The sequence below is a fragment of the Akanthomyces muscarius genome, chromosome 1, assembly GCF_028009165.1.
Source record: "Akanthomyces muscarius strain Ve6 chromosome 1, whole genome shotgun sequence".
Taxonomy (NCBI): Eukaryota; Fungi; Ascomycota; class Sordariomycetes; order Hypocreales; family Cordycipitaceae; genus Akanthomyces; species Akanthomyces muscarius.
In genome coordinates, this window is record NC_079241.1 from 4,985,372 (window position 1) to 4,999,140 (window position 13,769).

General features: G+C 55.3%; 4 protein-coding genes across 6 annotated transcripts; 1 reads left to right on the plus strand and 3 right to left on the minus strand.

The window, feature by feature from the left end:
* Window positions 1–318: 318 nt before the first annotated feature.
* On the minus strand, window positions 319–3,969 carry LMH87_006686 (uncharacterized protein; the record flags this gene model as incomplete). Of its 3 annotated transcripts, none has more annotated exons than XM_056204614.1 (1): window positions 319–3,969. In XM_056204614.1, the coding sequence occupies one exon, from the start codon at window positions 3,967–3,969 to the stop codon at window positions 319–321; it is 3,651 nt and encodes a 1,216-aa protein (XP_056059954.1). The 3 variants fall into 3 exon arrangements, with proteins under 3 accessions (XP_056059954.1, XP_056059953.1, XP_056059952.1); XM_056204613.1 differs by having other exon boundaries at window positions 319–1,617; XM_056204615.1 differs by having other exon boundaries at window positions 319–954.
* A 3,396-nt stretch (window positions 3,970–7,365) lies between these two features.
* On the plus strand, window positions 7,366–8,565 carry LMH87_006687 (uncharacterized protein; the record flags this gene model as incomplete). Its single annotated transcript, XM_056204616.1, has 2 exons — window positions 7,366–7,597; window positions 7,712–8,565. The coding sequence occupies 2 exons, from the start codon at window positions 7,366–7,368 to the stop codon at window positions 8,563–8,565; spliced, it is 1,086 nt and encodes a 361-aa protein (XP_056059955.1).
* Window positions 8,566–8,821: 256 nt separating this feature from the next.
* Window positions 8,822–10,608, minus strand: LMH87_006688 (uncharacterized protein; the record flags this gene model as incomplete). The annotated part of the gene is made up of 6 exons (XM_056204617.1): window positions 8,822–9,007; window positions 9,098–9,404; window positions 9,470–10,074; window positions 10,280–10,340; window positions 10,403–10,433; window positions 10,506–10,608. The coding sequence occupies 6 exons, from the start codon at window positions 10,606–10,608 to the stop codon at window positions 8,822–8,824; spliced, it is 1,293 nt and encodes a 430-aa protein (XP_056059956.1).
* A 420-nt stretch (window positions 10,609–11,028) lies between these two features.
* On the minus strand, window positions 11,029–12,369 carry LMH87_006689 (uncharacterized protein; the record flags this gene model as incomplete). The annotated part of the gene is made up of 1 exon (XM_056204618.1): window positions 11,029–12,369. The coding sequence occupies one exon, from the start codon at window positions 12,367–12,369 to the stop codon at window positions 11,029–11,031; it is 1,341 nt and encodes a 446-aa protein (XP_056059957.1).
* Between the last annotated feature and the right edge of the window lie 1,400 nt (window positions 12,370–13,769).

Genomic DNA, 13,769 nt, shown 5'->3' on the forward strand with positions numbered 1-13,769 from the left:
TAGAGACAAGCACGCGCTTCGCGATGCCTATTGATATTAGACTTCTCTCTCGCGCGCGCGCGCGCAAAGTACCAACGATATGAAAAATCCAGAATAGAATAATAATTATAATAATAATAACCGCAATGCATGCCAAAGCAGGGTATCAACTGTCGCTTTATCAAATGCTTTAATCGGAGGATGACAAGTTTAAAAAATCCAAATAAGAAGAGTGTTGTTTTGGGCACGGCCAAATGCATAGAAACAGACAAGGTGAAATGGAAAAGGAACAAAAAAGAAGAAAGAGAAGAGGCAAAGAAGCTTCGCGGAAGCGCAGATTTAGGCAAGCCACAGCACCCATTTCACGCCGTGCCAGATGCCTTGGCCGATGCCCAGGAATACGCGCAGAATCATGACGACGAACCAGACGTACCACATGAAGCCGACAAGAAGCCACTCGACGCTCAGCCAGAGGCCGCGGCGCACCCAGCGCAGCCGGCGACGCCTCTTGCGGAGCATCTTCTCGATCGTGTCGACGACGTGCTTGATGCGCAGCGGCTGGTCCAGCGCCAGGCTGCGGCTCGCCTCGTCGGCCTCCTCGACGGCTGCGCGCGTCATCGGCGCCAGGTCGTCAGCGACGCGGGACCGCACGGCCCCCACGCGCCGATGCAGCTCCGGTCCCGTGTGCAACGTGAACTTGTCGGCGGCCATCTGCCAGCGCTGACCAAAGGTTTGGATGTTGCTGGCCAGCGTCTGCGCGGCGAGTGGGTAAACCTCAGCAAAAGGTACGTCTTGATCATGCAGCTGCTTGTTTTCCGGGCAAAGCTTGGCAATCCCGTCCCAGTCAATATTTGCAAGCTTCGAGCAGGTTTGGAGGCCGTCATTGCAGAACGGCTTGTGCGTCTCCTTGGCACGTCTGTTGATCTCCATGGCCTTGATGCCTGAGCTCATGACAAGAGTCTTCACGCGTGCCATTTCGCGTCTTGACAGCTGACTTTGTTCAACCTGCCTACCGCCTTGGTCCACAATGGACCACTGTCGGCTCTTGGTTCTTTCGCTACGGTCGACGCGGCGCGAATCTCCCAGAATGGCATTGAGCCGGCGGTCGGTATCGCGGACTCCGGTGGGGATGCGACCCTTGATCGATTCGGGCTCTGAAATATCAGACTCTCCCGGACGACTTGCTACTTTGCGTGGTGGAGAGGTGGACATGGATGGGCTTCGAACTCTAGTCTGAGGAGGTTTGGGCAGATCAACGCGCGACGAAGATTCGTTGCTTTGAACAACGCGACCGGCCCAAGATGCGGACTTGTGAATGTCAGTCTCGGTAGAAGCGCCAGGTGCGTGCTGGAACTGCGGCATAACGTCAAGAAAGTGCTTCGAGTCCTGTTTCTTGGGTTTCTCTCTTTTGGAGGGACGACGGGACAAGGGTAGCGAGGGGCGCCTCCCTCTGTTGCGTTCGCTGTCAGACTCATCTGTAGAGTCAATCTCTGGAGATTCTCCGGAGCCATCCTTCTTGCGCAGAATATCGCCGATGCGAGACACGCCACCTCGCAGAACTGTATCAATCCGTGGGCCTTTGAATATACCGCGAAGACCAGAGTTGGGGTCATCAGCGCGATGAAGTAGACTTCCCATACGGCGATGGCTTTTGATTGTGTCACCAGCCAACGGAGCTGATGCATTTCTCGCTAGCGATGGCTCTCCGTCGAGCGGATGCGAGTGACTATCAGCCTCGCGCGGCAATGTCTCGGCCCTGTTGGCTGCAACTGCGTCACTGTCTGCGTCAAGCTTTGCCTCAGGTGCCGTGCGAGTGTTTGCTGATTGATTTCTAGAAGGGGATCCAGAGCGGCTCGGAAGTTCCATCGGCGCAGACTCGAGAGTATTTTTTCTCAAGGGTCGCAACTCTGGCGATGTGGGCAACGACGAATCGTTATCTATCGACCTTGGGGCTCGGAGATTGGGGCCATCAACGACCTGATTTTCACGACGGAAGCGGGAAGGGGAAGTTTTGTGCATCCTTTCAAACGTGCCTTTCGGCTCATGATCGCTGAAATCCATAATGGATCCCCTGCGACTGTGCAAACGGCTGCTTGGTTTCGAGCGCACATTTCGCTCTGGACTTGCCATGCTGGGGGGTACAAAATGCTCAACCCCCGCAAGCTCCAACACGTCCTTGTCTCCGTTTTCTTTGGTAATCATCTCCAACATTTGCTTATGCAATATGTCGCCTGGCTGCGCTGCTTTGCTCTCTGTCCGCTTTCGAGAGTCGCGAATTGTCCGGTTGCGTGCCTCGGTGTCGCTTTCCGAAAACTCCGACGCAGAATCCTTTTTCGAGCGCGGTCTACCGTGGAAGTGATCGGAGACATGCCAGTGATTTGAGTCCTTCATGTGATGAAGCTTCTCTCTGGCGCGGTCCATGGTATGTTGACGGCCATGGTCTGGACCGTGGCTCCTGTGTACGTGACTGATATCCGGAAGGCTTGGATGGTGGTTGGCAGCATCTGGAGAAAACGGCACAATCTGCCTAGGCTCTTCGTTTTCTCGCGACATGGGCCGCGAAAGGTCAGATTTTGGAGGGAATATTTTGCGCCAATGTCGGTCCTCGATCAAGTCTCTATTCTGATCCTGCTCGATCCAATAGGCATCGGCAATCATGTCACACGGTTCAACGAACCAGTCCACGCGGGGTCGACGGGTCCGAGCTGCCTTCGCGGCAGGATCAGGCACAAATTGTGCGCCTGATACCTCGGTACCGGAGAATGGAACCATACACTCTGCATCATCCTCTGATTGTTGTAAAGCGACATTTTGTTCGCATTTTTCAACCCAAGATTTGACACTGTCGACCTCTCCAAACCCCTGTCGCTCGCCGTCGATAACCTTTCTCTCGCGAGCTCTCACTTTTCTGTTTCGAATGTACTGTAACGGGTTGTACTTGCGTCCCAACTGTACAGGATTTGGCGTTGAACTCCATGTGAAGACTTTAGCAGCGCCTGCTGGAGAGGCTGGTGGGCTCGTAGCAACGGCTCGGAGGTGGACCGGTTTCAAAGGCGGCAGAACATCGAGAAGTCTTCTGTACTGGGCCATAAGCTCCAGCTGATCTTTTGCTTTCTGAGCTCGGGCCAAGGTTGAGGCAGAGAAATGATAGCGATATACGTCGTCCTGTCCAGCATGAAAATTGGAGTGTAGTGGACTTGACGCTGACAAGCCTGTGCTTTGCCTGGGTATCATGCTTTGTCCCGGGCGAGGGGAAATATTTCGAGAGGATCGGCGTTGCTGTTTAAGCTGCTGGCGAAGGTCGTTGGTGGTAGCCGAATCGGGCAAAGGCAATAGCTTTGGAGGAGCGCCACGGGATACATTTCGACGAGAGACGAGGCGGCGGGATTCGCTCAGATTCAAGGCCATGTTCACAATTTGTGTAGAATCGGCATCCACAGAAGCCGGAACGTGGCTGTTCTGAGACGACGCAGGAGATGAGTGGTTTAGCGAGCCAGTGCTCAGGTTATTAGCCGCGTTAGGGGAGGGTGTCGGGACCTTCCCGGTGAAGGGGTCGGACACTACTCGCATGGCATTATCTCGTAAAGCAATCGATCGTGCGGATTCGGGGGTGTTGGAGAGCGAGTCGGTCGTAGGACGGGCATGGGCCGCTGCGGTGGTGGGTTTCGGAAGACGAGAACTGTGACTACGCTTAACGCCTCCGCTGTCGAGCAGAAACGAGCCGATTGGCCTATCTCTGCGCTTCCTCCTTGTTGTGTCCTGCCGCGTCGGCCCGTCGGTCTGCTCTGCGTCGAGCCTCGACTGGTGCAGCATCAGACGCTCCTGAGTGAGGTCCTGCGTGCCCGAGTGGCTGCTGCCGCTGGCGGCGCCGTAACGGCTGCCTGTGCTACTCGACTCGCCAGCGGCGTCATGGCTTTGGCGATATTGTGCATCGGGCGTTACTGGACGTTGGCGATGCTCAGGAGAGCCGACGGCGTGGACGTCCGCCATGGCGTGGAGGCCTAGCACATGCTCCTGCGTCGGGGAGAAGGTGGGCGGCCAGCCGAGCAGGTAGAGGTTCGGATGGACCTTTGGGCTACGAAGGCAGGATGCGCATGCTTTAGCGAGAACTAGACAAAAAAGCGATGATTAGGGCGGAGATGAATTTGGAAGGTCTGACGATGGTGGGGGCAATTTGCGAGGAGAGAGATGAATCACAGATGCGCAGGAGAAATTGACAAGGGCAGTGTCAGTCTTGGTAGGCAAAAGCGGAGGACATCGCATGTGCCAGGACGAGTTCAGAGGGCGCCCTAGCTCACGGCAGTGGTAGGTAGGTACTTGGCTGCCAGGCGCTTCTAGGTGGCGCTTCTAGGTACCTACCTACCTTTCTACCTACCTATGGGTACGATGCGCCGATGCTAGCCTGTGACACAGCACCAGCCGCGGACCTCGCCCATCGGCTGATTCAGGTCGGTCTCGTGCTCGACAACACTGCTGGTTGCACGATAATGGCACGCAGACTCAGCTATTGTAAATTCAAGAGCCAGAGCTCGGAAGCCCACCAACAAGACACATTTCCTGTGTCCTACTCTCGTAAACGAAGCTCGTCAAGAATTGACACCCCACCCCGACCGGGCCAATAGAAGCACTTATATGCGACATCATTACGGTCCTCCCGCCATTGGATGACCATGCAGTCTAAATTGGCTTATTTTTTATCCGGATTCGTATGCATTTTACAAAGCGAAGCGCAGCTAGCCACAATGTGCAAAGCACTCGTCGTGTGCTGCTCGGCGAGGAGTTGCCCAGCATATGCCCAGATTTCTTGCCATATAATTGTAGAATGATTAAACGATACTCTTCGCGTTCTACCACTCTACTTGCTGTCCGGTTCCGCAGTCGTTGCCACACGAGAGAGACGCAAAATAGTTGCTCAGCTTGAGCGGAGGCTAATGTACAAAGCAAGACAGTGTTGTAGTCTCGGGGGGGGAGAACGGCTCAGATTACACAGCAGGATACAGGCTGAAAAGTCATGTGCGTGTGCGAGACGAGCTGAGGAGCTAACATGTATGAGGTGCTGCGGCTCCCACCATCACGGCTTTCGCCTGAATCTTGCAAAATAGGACTTTCCAAATGTCCACGCAAACCAGGTGGTAAGATCTAGAAATAATTGCCCGAGTGCCTCTATAAAAGCGTAATAAGAAGTTCCCCATTATGAACTCGGCTCACAAAACCCCTTTCCTTCCTTTCTCTTTCTTCTTCCATTAGAAACGACAAGATGCTGCACCCAAAGACAGAACACCCTCACTATGTCGACGGCTCGGTTCTATTCGAGCACGAACAAAGAAAATCAACTCTAGTGGTTGTATCAAATTGGGCAGCTGTGGGAGATTATTCACGTCCCGGTTCCGATTCGTTCGCGCTATATTTCCCTGAGACTATAAGTCTACAGTACGACTACAAGTTGGAGGATCAGCTTGGCAAAGATGTACGACAATGGAGATTTTTTGAACTCCTCCCGCTCAAGCTCAAACAGCTTACCGTTCATCTATCCCATTTTTGCTCGTACAAATCTTCTCTGGGCTACGAGCGCAGAGTTCTACTGCATCGCCATCTTTCATGGGTTTTCTTGATGGATCAGGTCACGGAGACGATGCCGCTCTATGGGCTGCACGACACCGCAGGGAAACTCTATCTGGAAAATCTCAAAAGCATCATCGTTGGTGATATAACACACGACATGACCCAGTTCGAACACGAGTGCCCAACGGACCTCCTCGACGCAGCCATCCTAGCACAAAGAATTCTTTCAGAAGACCTGATGCCTTTGAAGAAGAGACTCCTTTCTCAGCAGCACATGAGACTATGCAGCGACTTGCTTGTCCAATTTCTCAACTTTCAGTATCATGAGGGCACAAAGTTCTGTACCGAAGCTTCATCGCAAGAGGTGCTTCAGACAAGAGCCATCACCGTCGGTGGCTTGTTGCCCATGGCCCTGACGATGTCTTCCACGCAAGCAAGTCAATGAGCGCTCAACAACATTGAGATGATGCAATCCTCGGTATTGCTGGTTCTTATCAACGACATCATCGGTCTGTATAAGGATCTCAAGGCAGTTGAGCAGCAGAATGATCATACCTGAACCTCGTCAGAGTTAGGATATGAGAGCACAATCTTACTGAAAAGGAAGCGCCAAGGCTCTATATAGACAAGCTCAATAGACTGGCTTGGTCGATTGAGTCTTGCCAGTCGGCACTTCCGTCCTTACGACTGGGCCTGCAGTCGGAGTAATTGAAGCTAGCATTGAGCTATCTGGACTACCATCTCTTTGGAATCATGGGACAACCCAACAACCGTTATGGATGGAAACACAAGAGCAATGTTTGAGTTATCGGTTGGTGGTAGTCTCGTGACTGCGTAAGCACGAGGGGGGGTTGGAAATGGGACGGAAGTTGGGATATTTGGAGCCAATAGTTCTAGCAGACCAGTTTCAAGTTTGAGTACGTTTCACACAAAATGGCCAGGAGAGTGAATGCGCCCGTAGTCAGCCCCAGTGCACACCGTTAAGGGCAGTCAATCCGAAGAGCGGACCGCCAAGATCAGCGGATCGCCAGTTTGGCATTCCGGAATAGTCGGCGCAACGCTCGTCTTATAGCGCGGATGAAGCATAATAGAGATTCTAGATTTTCCATTCATTCCGCTAGATGGTCCAATAAATACACGGAATTTTTTATAGGCGCATCTCCACTGTTGGCCCGAATTGGAAGGTCACTAGATAGAGTTGATGATCTCTTGTTTCATAATCCCAGAGCCTCTTCTTTACCTTGAGCTTAATTGTTAAAAAAGGAACAGAAAAATAAGAAGCATCTACTTTTAGAGAGACAGCGGTGCAAGTCTCCATTTTAATTTCCGTCGGAAAAATTGAGTCCACCAACTTGTGTTGAGCGCATCGCTGAAATTCTATGCGCCGCTTGCGCTGCGGCGGTCTTCTGGACTGTTCTTATCATCAAGCGCGAAGTAGATTGCCGTTGATCATCGGCCCAGAATCGTTTGTGAAAGTGCGCTTGCTCCATGAAGATACCAGAGAGGGCCTTGCGGCGCGCCCTCGTCTTGTAACACACTGACCTTCTATACTAGGAAGACGGGGATGTCCATCCCTCTGTGTCTTGAGGGTCTCAATGCAAAACTCTACATCTATATTGGAGACGGCCGGGGCTCACATGGGAGGGAAGAGCAGCGTGCAAGTTTGATTTGACGCAGACATACGAGGAGACCTACGTATTAAGTCCATCCTTCTCCTCGTTCTCTTCGATAAAAAAGAAACGTTGGTTATCATCAGGCAAGGCTTTCAGCATTCTATATTTCTTAAACCACACTCTTTTTAGTTATTAAATTGCCTTTTTCGCCATGAAGTTGCTTACTTCTGTTACGATGCTGGCTTCTGTGGCTCTAGCCGTGCCGCGCTCCTTGAGCACCCGCCAGACCAACGACAGCCCGCTGGACGTCAGGATCGAGATGGACGGTAACTCCAGGGTCAAGGCCGTCCTAACCAACAATGGCAACAAGGAACTCCGTCTTCTCAAGACGGGTACCTTCCTGGACCAAGCTCCTGTGGAAAAGGCCAAGGTCTATACCAGCCGTAAGTCGACCAACGCTCAATACAATTCCCCCCGGCAAGCTTCTCTTTGTATCTCCTTGGCTTCCGGTTCCTTAGTTGCTTCATCATGCTCAAACTTTGCTGATGCTCCCATAGCCATCTACTCTGAAAGCGCCGTTGATTTCAGCGGTATCCGTCTGCGCGTCGCGCCGTCCAAGCTCACCGCGGCGTCCTTCCAGACCCTCGGCGCCGGCCAGTCCGTCACCACCGACTTTGACCTGGCGCATGTCCACGACCTCTCTTCCGGAGGCACCTACCATGTCGAGCTATCCGGTGCTCTCTCCACCGCCTCTGGCTCCTCCTCCTCCTCCTCCCTCGCCGGCTCCGTCCCGTACCGCTCCAACCGTCTGAGCATCACCGTCGACGGACCCGCCGCGAGCGCCGCCGCGTCCGCGTTCCACCTGCAGCGCCGTGCCAAGATCCAGGACTGCAACGGCACGCAGCTCAGCGTGACCCGGGCCGCGCTGTCCAGCTGCGCCAAGCTGGCCTCCGCCGCCGCCGCCTCTGCCGCTGCCTCCAACAGCTCCGACGACAAGATGACCGAGTACTTCAAGGCCGCCGACAACAGCACCCGCGGCGTCGTGTCGGGCGTCTTCAGGAGGGTAGCGGCCGAGTGCGGCTCGACTACGGCGGGCGTCGCCGACTACTACTGCTCGGACCCGTACGACGCCTGCTCCGATGGCGTGCTGGCGTACACGGTGCCGACGCAGAGCTACATGGCCTACTGCCCGCTGTACTTTACGGAGCTGCCGCCGCGGACGGAGAGGTGCCACGCGCAGGACCAGGCCACGACGAACCTGCACGAGGTGACGCACTTGCGCCAGGTCAAGGGCACCGAGGACTACGGCGGCTACGGGTACGACTTTGTCCAGAGCCTGACCAAGGAGCAGAACCTCAACCATGCGGACACATATGCCCTCTTTGCCAATGCCATCAATTTGCGATGCTAATTTGAGGTTTGTCACGTCGCGATTTGGAAATAGCTTCAAAGGGTTGTGAGTGGGGAGAAGGCTTCACATATATATAGAGTGGAACCCTGGTGCTGGGCATGCGTGGTTTGGATTGTAGATTTTGCAACCTCGGTGTTTAGTGTCAACTTTTGGTACATAGATGAATGCCGAAAGAAGGATGTGGCTGCCTTTGAAGTCTAATCGTGCTTCTATATTGCGCGTTCTATCAGTAATGTGCAATGAGCTTTCCAGCAGCTTACTCATGCCACGAAATGTAGAGCATGATGCCAGCGCCCAAGGCGACCGCCGCAAATTGCGTGAGCGTCTTTCGCAGCTCCTGCATCTTGTTGGGGCCCGTCTCGAGCAGTTCGGGAATGACAGCCACGGTGCCTACGTAGAGAAAAGTGCCGGCCGTAAACGGAAGCAGCATATCGCCCCAAGTCTATGTTTGTTAGTTTTCATCTCGAAAATTACGTGATGTATACCATTACGCGGAATAAAAAATTGGGCGAAAGGAAGAAGAAGCACTTACAAGGCTGGTTCCCCAGAGGCCAGCGTTTCGGGGCATGCCCATCGTCTCCTCCACGCCGGGGCCTCCAAACTCCTGCACGGCAATGCCGATGAGGGTGCCGAGAAAGGCACCGATGGCGGTGATGAACTGCGAGCCCATGGCGGCACGCTTGGAGAAGCCGGACTGGACGAGCAGGGCGAAATCACCGACCTCGTGGGGAATCTCGTGGAAGAAGACGGCGACGGTGGTGGTGGCGCCAATGGTTGGCGAGGCATAGAAGCTGGCGGACATGGCCAGGCCGTCGGTGATGTTGTGGGTGAAGTCGGCGCTACGTCCAGCATCAGCATGACGAGTTGATATATGTCGGGGGGGGGGAACGTTGCTGCAACTTACATGAGGTTCAGGTAGCCGCCGAGCTTGACGCTCGGGTTAATCTCCTTCTTCTCCTCGACAATGGCAACCTCCTTGGCCCCCTTTTTACCCTTGCGGGACTTGACGCTTCCACCAGCAGCATCCACGCCCGTCGCCGCCGCACCCTCGTCCAGCTCCAGCACATGCGAGTGGCTGTGGGAGTGACCGCCCGCGCTGCCCGCCGTCGCGATGCGCAGGCCCTTGTCCATGGCCACAAACACCATGAAGCCGACCATGATGGCCAGGCCGAGCACCAGGTTGCGGTTCGGCTCGACGAGCACAAACTTGGCGCGCTCAGGGTCGTCCTCGCCGACAAAGATCTCGGGCAGCAGGTGGAAGAGCGTGTCGCCGAGCAGGCCGCCGACGGCAAAGGCCACCATGACGGACAGCGAGGCCGGGTCAATGTTGGTCGGGCAGAGGGCCAGCAGGAAGTTGGGCGGGCCCGAGATGTAGAGCGTCGCGAGGAGGGCGTTGACGGCGGGCGAGCCGGGGAAGAGGACGGCAAAGAGGCGCGTCGTCAGCGACGAGGGCTGGGCGTCGTGGTGCGCCTGCTTGGCGGCGCTGAGGTGCTGCACGATGGAGCAGGTCTGTCAAAAGTTTGGTCAGTCAGTCAGTGCTTGGAGGGTTTGTGGCGTCGTTGTCTTCCACTGCTTTCTCTCGTACACCTGCTCTCGCTCACGCGACCCCTCGCAAGCTGCGCGCACACCACATTGACTGCGCCGGGAAAGTCCATCTTCCATCGGCAATCTCGAGTCTGGGTCTCTCTCAACACCCTCGCCGTCCGATTCGTACCTGCAGTTCCTCGTCGAGCTGCTCCAAGCTCAAGCTCTCTGCGGCCTCGGCGGCCATCACGCTCTGTGGAGCTGCATATGCACAGACGGCCAGCACGGCCAGGCAGAGGGCCCAGGTTCGTACTCGAGGGCTAAATGCCATGGCGAAATTTGCACTGTTGACTTTCGAGTCAATTTCGTCGATTTAGTTGTTGGAAAAGTAAACAAAAGAAAGTTTTGATGCTGACGGTCAGGTTTAGATGCCCGAGTGAGGTATCGCGCGACAAGGGGCCAGGTAGCTCGAAAAAAGACGGTGGGTGCGCACGCAGCCGAGTTCCAGATTTGGATCATTCTCGGATCATGGCTCGGCTCGGCCGCAACACAGATGCAAGTCAGCCCATTAATTAAACCGCGGTAACACAATATGCATGTTTGATTGATGGATGGGAAACATGATTCAGCCGTCAGCTGGGCGACTGAACTGTCAATTCACATCTACAATTGTCTTTGGCATCACAATAATGTTCATCTTTGAGTCATGTTAAAATGAGTGTTATATTCCGTGTACCCAAACAATGCATTATCCAAACAATCCGTTTTGTGAGCCCGTATCCGTTTTCAAGTCTAATTAATCCGAAATCATCAAAATGTGTAAGCGCAGAGAAAAGTAAAAGCCCCTCAGACAGTGTGATGCTGTAAGGCTACAATGTACACAGAAGATGTGTCAAGCCGCGCATGTAGGCAGCGAAACAAAGGTATTCGTCAACCTATTTAAAAGGCAGCAACAGCGGCCATGAGAGCAGCGACGGCGGCGGCAACAGAGTTGAGGCCGGCGGCGGAGTTGCTGCCAACGGGAGTGGGAGTGTTGGAGCCAGCGGGCGAGGTAGGAGTGCGAGAGGGAACAACGCCGGTGCCAGCAGGCTGGCTGTTGGAAGACGGAGAACCGGTGCCGGCAGGGCCGGAGCTGGAGCTGGGAGCGGCAGAGGTGCTCAGGGTAGAGGGAGCGCCGGAGGTGACGGGGACGCCGGTTTCAGAGGTGCCGGTGGCAGATGTCTGGGTCTGGCTGCCGGTGGCGGTACCGGTGGCGCTGCCGGAGGCAGAGGTCGACTCCTGGCTGGAGCTGGAGGCGGAGGCACTGGAGGAAGAGCTGGACGAGCCAGAGCCGCCGTTGGTGTAACCGTCGCACGAAAGGTCAAAGAGAGGCTTGGTGCTCAGGGTGTTGCCGCCGACGACACCGAAGCTGGGCTTGTCAGACTGGCTGGGGCCGCCATCCTGCATGATGAACCAGAAAACGTTGACCTTGCCGAAGCGGGGGCATCCAACCTCGCGCCAGAAGGTCTGGGCGTTCTCAACGCTAGCCTGAGCCTTGTTCTCAGACTTGCCGCTGACGGGCCAGCCAGTCTCGGTGATCCAGAGGGGCTTGCCGCCGGTGCCGGTGTTGGTGTTGTCAATGGCGGCCTGGAAGAGCTCCTTGGCGTTGTCGATGCCGTTGTCCTTCTGGTTCTCATAGTAGGGGTAGGCGTCCATGCCGACCCAGTCGAGCCCGTCGCTCAGTACCTTGTTGGTCGAGTTGGCAAATGCAGTCCAGGTGTCGACGTGGCCGATGGGGGCCTTCTCGAGGCAGGTGCCCTTGATGGCATCACGGGTCTGCTGGACGTAGTCGAGGAGCACCTTGGGACCAGCACCAGGGTTCTCGCCGGCGGCCTGGCCAATGGGGGAGTCGCGGTAGAGATCCTCAGAGCCGACAGAGATACCAGCAACGAGGCCGTCTAGCTTGTCACAGTACTGCGAGGCCGTTTTCTTGAGGGCGGAGATCTCGTTGTCGAACTGAGCCTGGCCGCCGGAAGCCCAGAGGCCGAAAAGGAGGCTGGTCTTGGTGCTGATGGCAGCGGGAATGGCGGAGATGGGGTCGTTGGCGGTGCCGTCCTGGATCATGGTGTAGAGACGGGCAGAGGTGAAGCCGCCGTTGGTGCCCTCGAGGCCCTGGGCGTTCTTGAACTGGGCCTCGAAGCTCTGCTGGTTGTTGCCCTTGCTCTCATAGTTGAAGCCTTGGAAGGCAGCGCTGGCGCCGGTGATGGCGGTGGCCAGGGCGAGGATGCTCGAGGAAGGCATCTTGTATTAGGTGGTGTATGTGAGTGTGGCGATAACGACTGTTGTGGCGTATAAGACGTTGAAGGTGTAAGATACGATGAGGTTTATGGCAACGATTGTATGCAGGAAAAGAACTGCGATGTTGAAGACAAGATGAGAAAACGAAGTATACACAATACAGAGAAGAGATGAAAAGGAGGAAAAGAGTCAAAGGAGAGCGGGTGCATGAAAGAACCGGGGGCAGCTCGGGTAGAAAAAGGAATCTGGGAGAAGCATCCGAATCGAGAGGCTGTGTTCCTTGTTTTCCTTGTTTCCCGACTTGCACTCCTGGCAAGTGGAACGAGACCAGGAGTGCAAGTAGAGGTACAAGGCAAAGAGGTACCTTGGCGGCAGCCCCTGCAGAGGCCACAGTTTTGGCGGCGGCCGGGCCAGTTCAGGGCCCGACGAGCCGCTGTGACGGCCGCGTAAGGAGCCTGCAGTAGCATCCCAGGAGGGTGTCCTGGCCCCACTGCCAGGCCGCAGTGCGATGCAGAGGTACGAGCGGAGCAAGTTCTTCTACCAGCTGCTTCTCTCCACTCGGCGGCACAGGCTACCTGACTACGCATGTTTGCACGTTCCACTCCACGGCTGCACTGCTTCCACCATCCACGGCGCGGCCACAGGGCATGCATCCACTAACACCATCCCACGCTCAGCACTGGAACCGCCCGTATCGCATCCCGCCACCACCGTCAGCCGGCCGGGTCTCCCCTGAGAGCTGTTCTTGTTCCTTGCAGCGCATCCACAGTGCCACAGTGCCACAGTGCCAACTGGCCTGCGTTTCTTTTTTTGGACTCTGAGTTTTCTTCTCCTTGCTTTTCGGCTTTGCCTAGCGGCTGGCGCTATAAGATTTTTGAAACCCGCGTTCCTCGTGCAAACACGACGAAGAAAATAGTTCTCCTTCGTTTCCTAGGTCACAGCATAGCATGCTCGGACAATAAAGAAGAGCCGGAGATTGAAATAATAGAAGGGGAAAAAAACAAAGCCACCTGATTGCATGTCTCTACCGACCGATTCTGCATACCAGCTGCAACAAAGCCCAGGCCGCTGTAGGAATACGAGCCCCATCACGTCATAGCGCCCTCCTAGCCCACCCGTGCTGTCCTGTGCCTGTCCTGGCCTGGTCTGGTTCGCTCAAGCCGGGCCGGAGGATATCACAGCACAGCAAATCGAACGCCACTGCCTGCCATCACAATACTCGCAGCCCGGCACTGTTGAATTCCTGCAGGATCTCCTCGTGATATTTACAGGACAGTTCTACTTTGGAGTATACGAGGTTCGCTCTGCCGATAGCCACGCACCATGCCTCATGACCTCGGCACTCTTTAGGACGCATCCATCGGGCAGCTGCTCAATACATGGACAGACGAAAATGGGAAGAA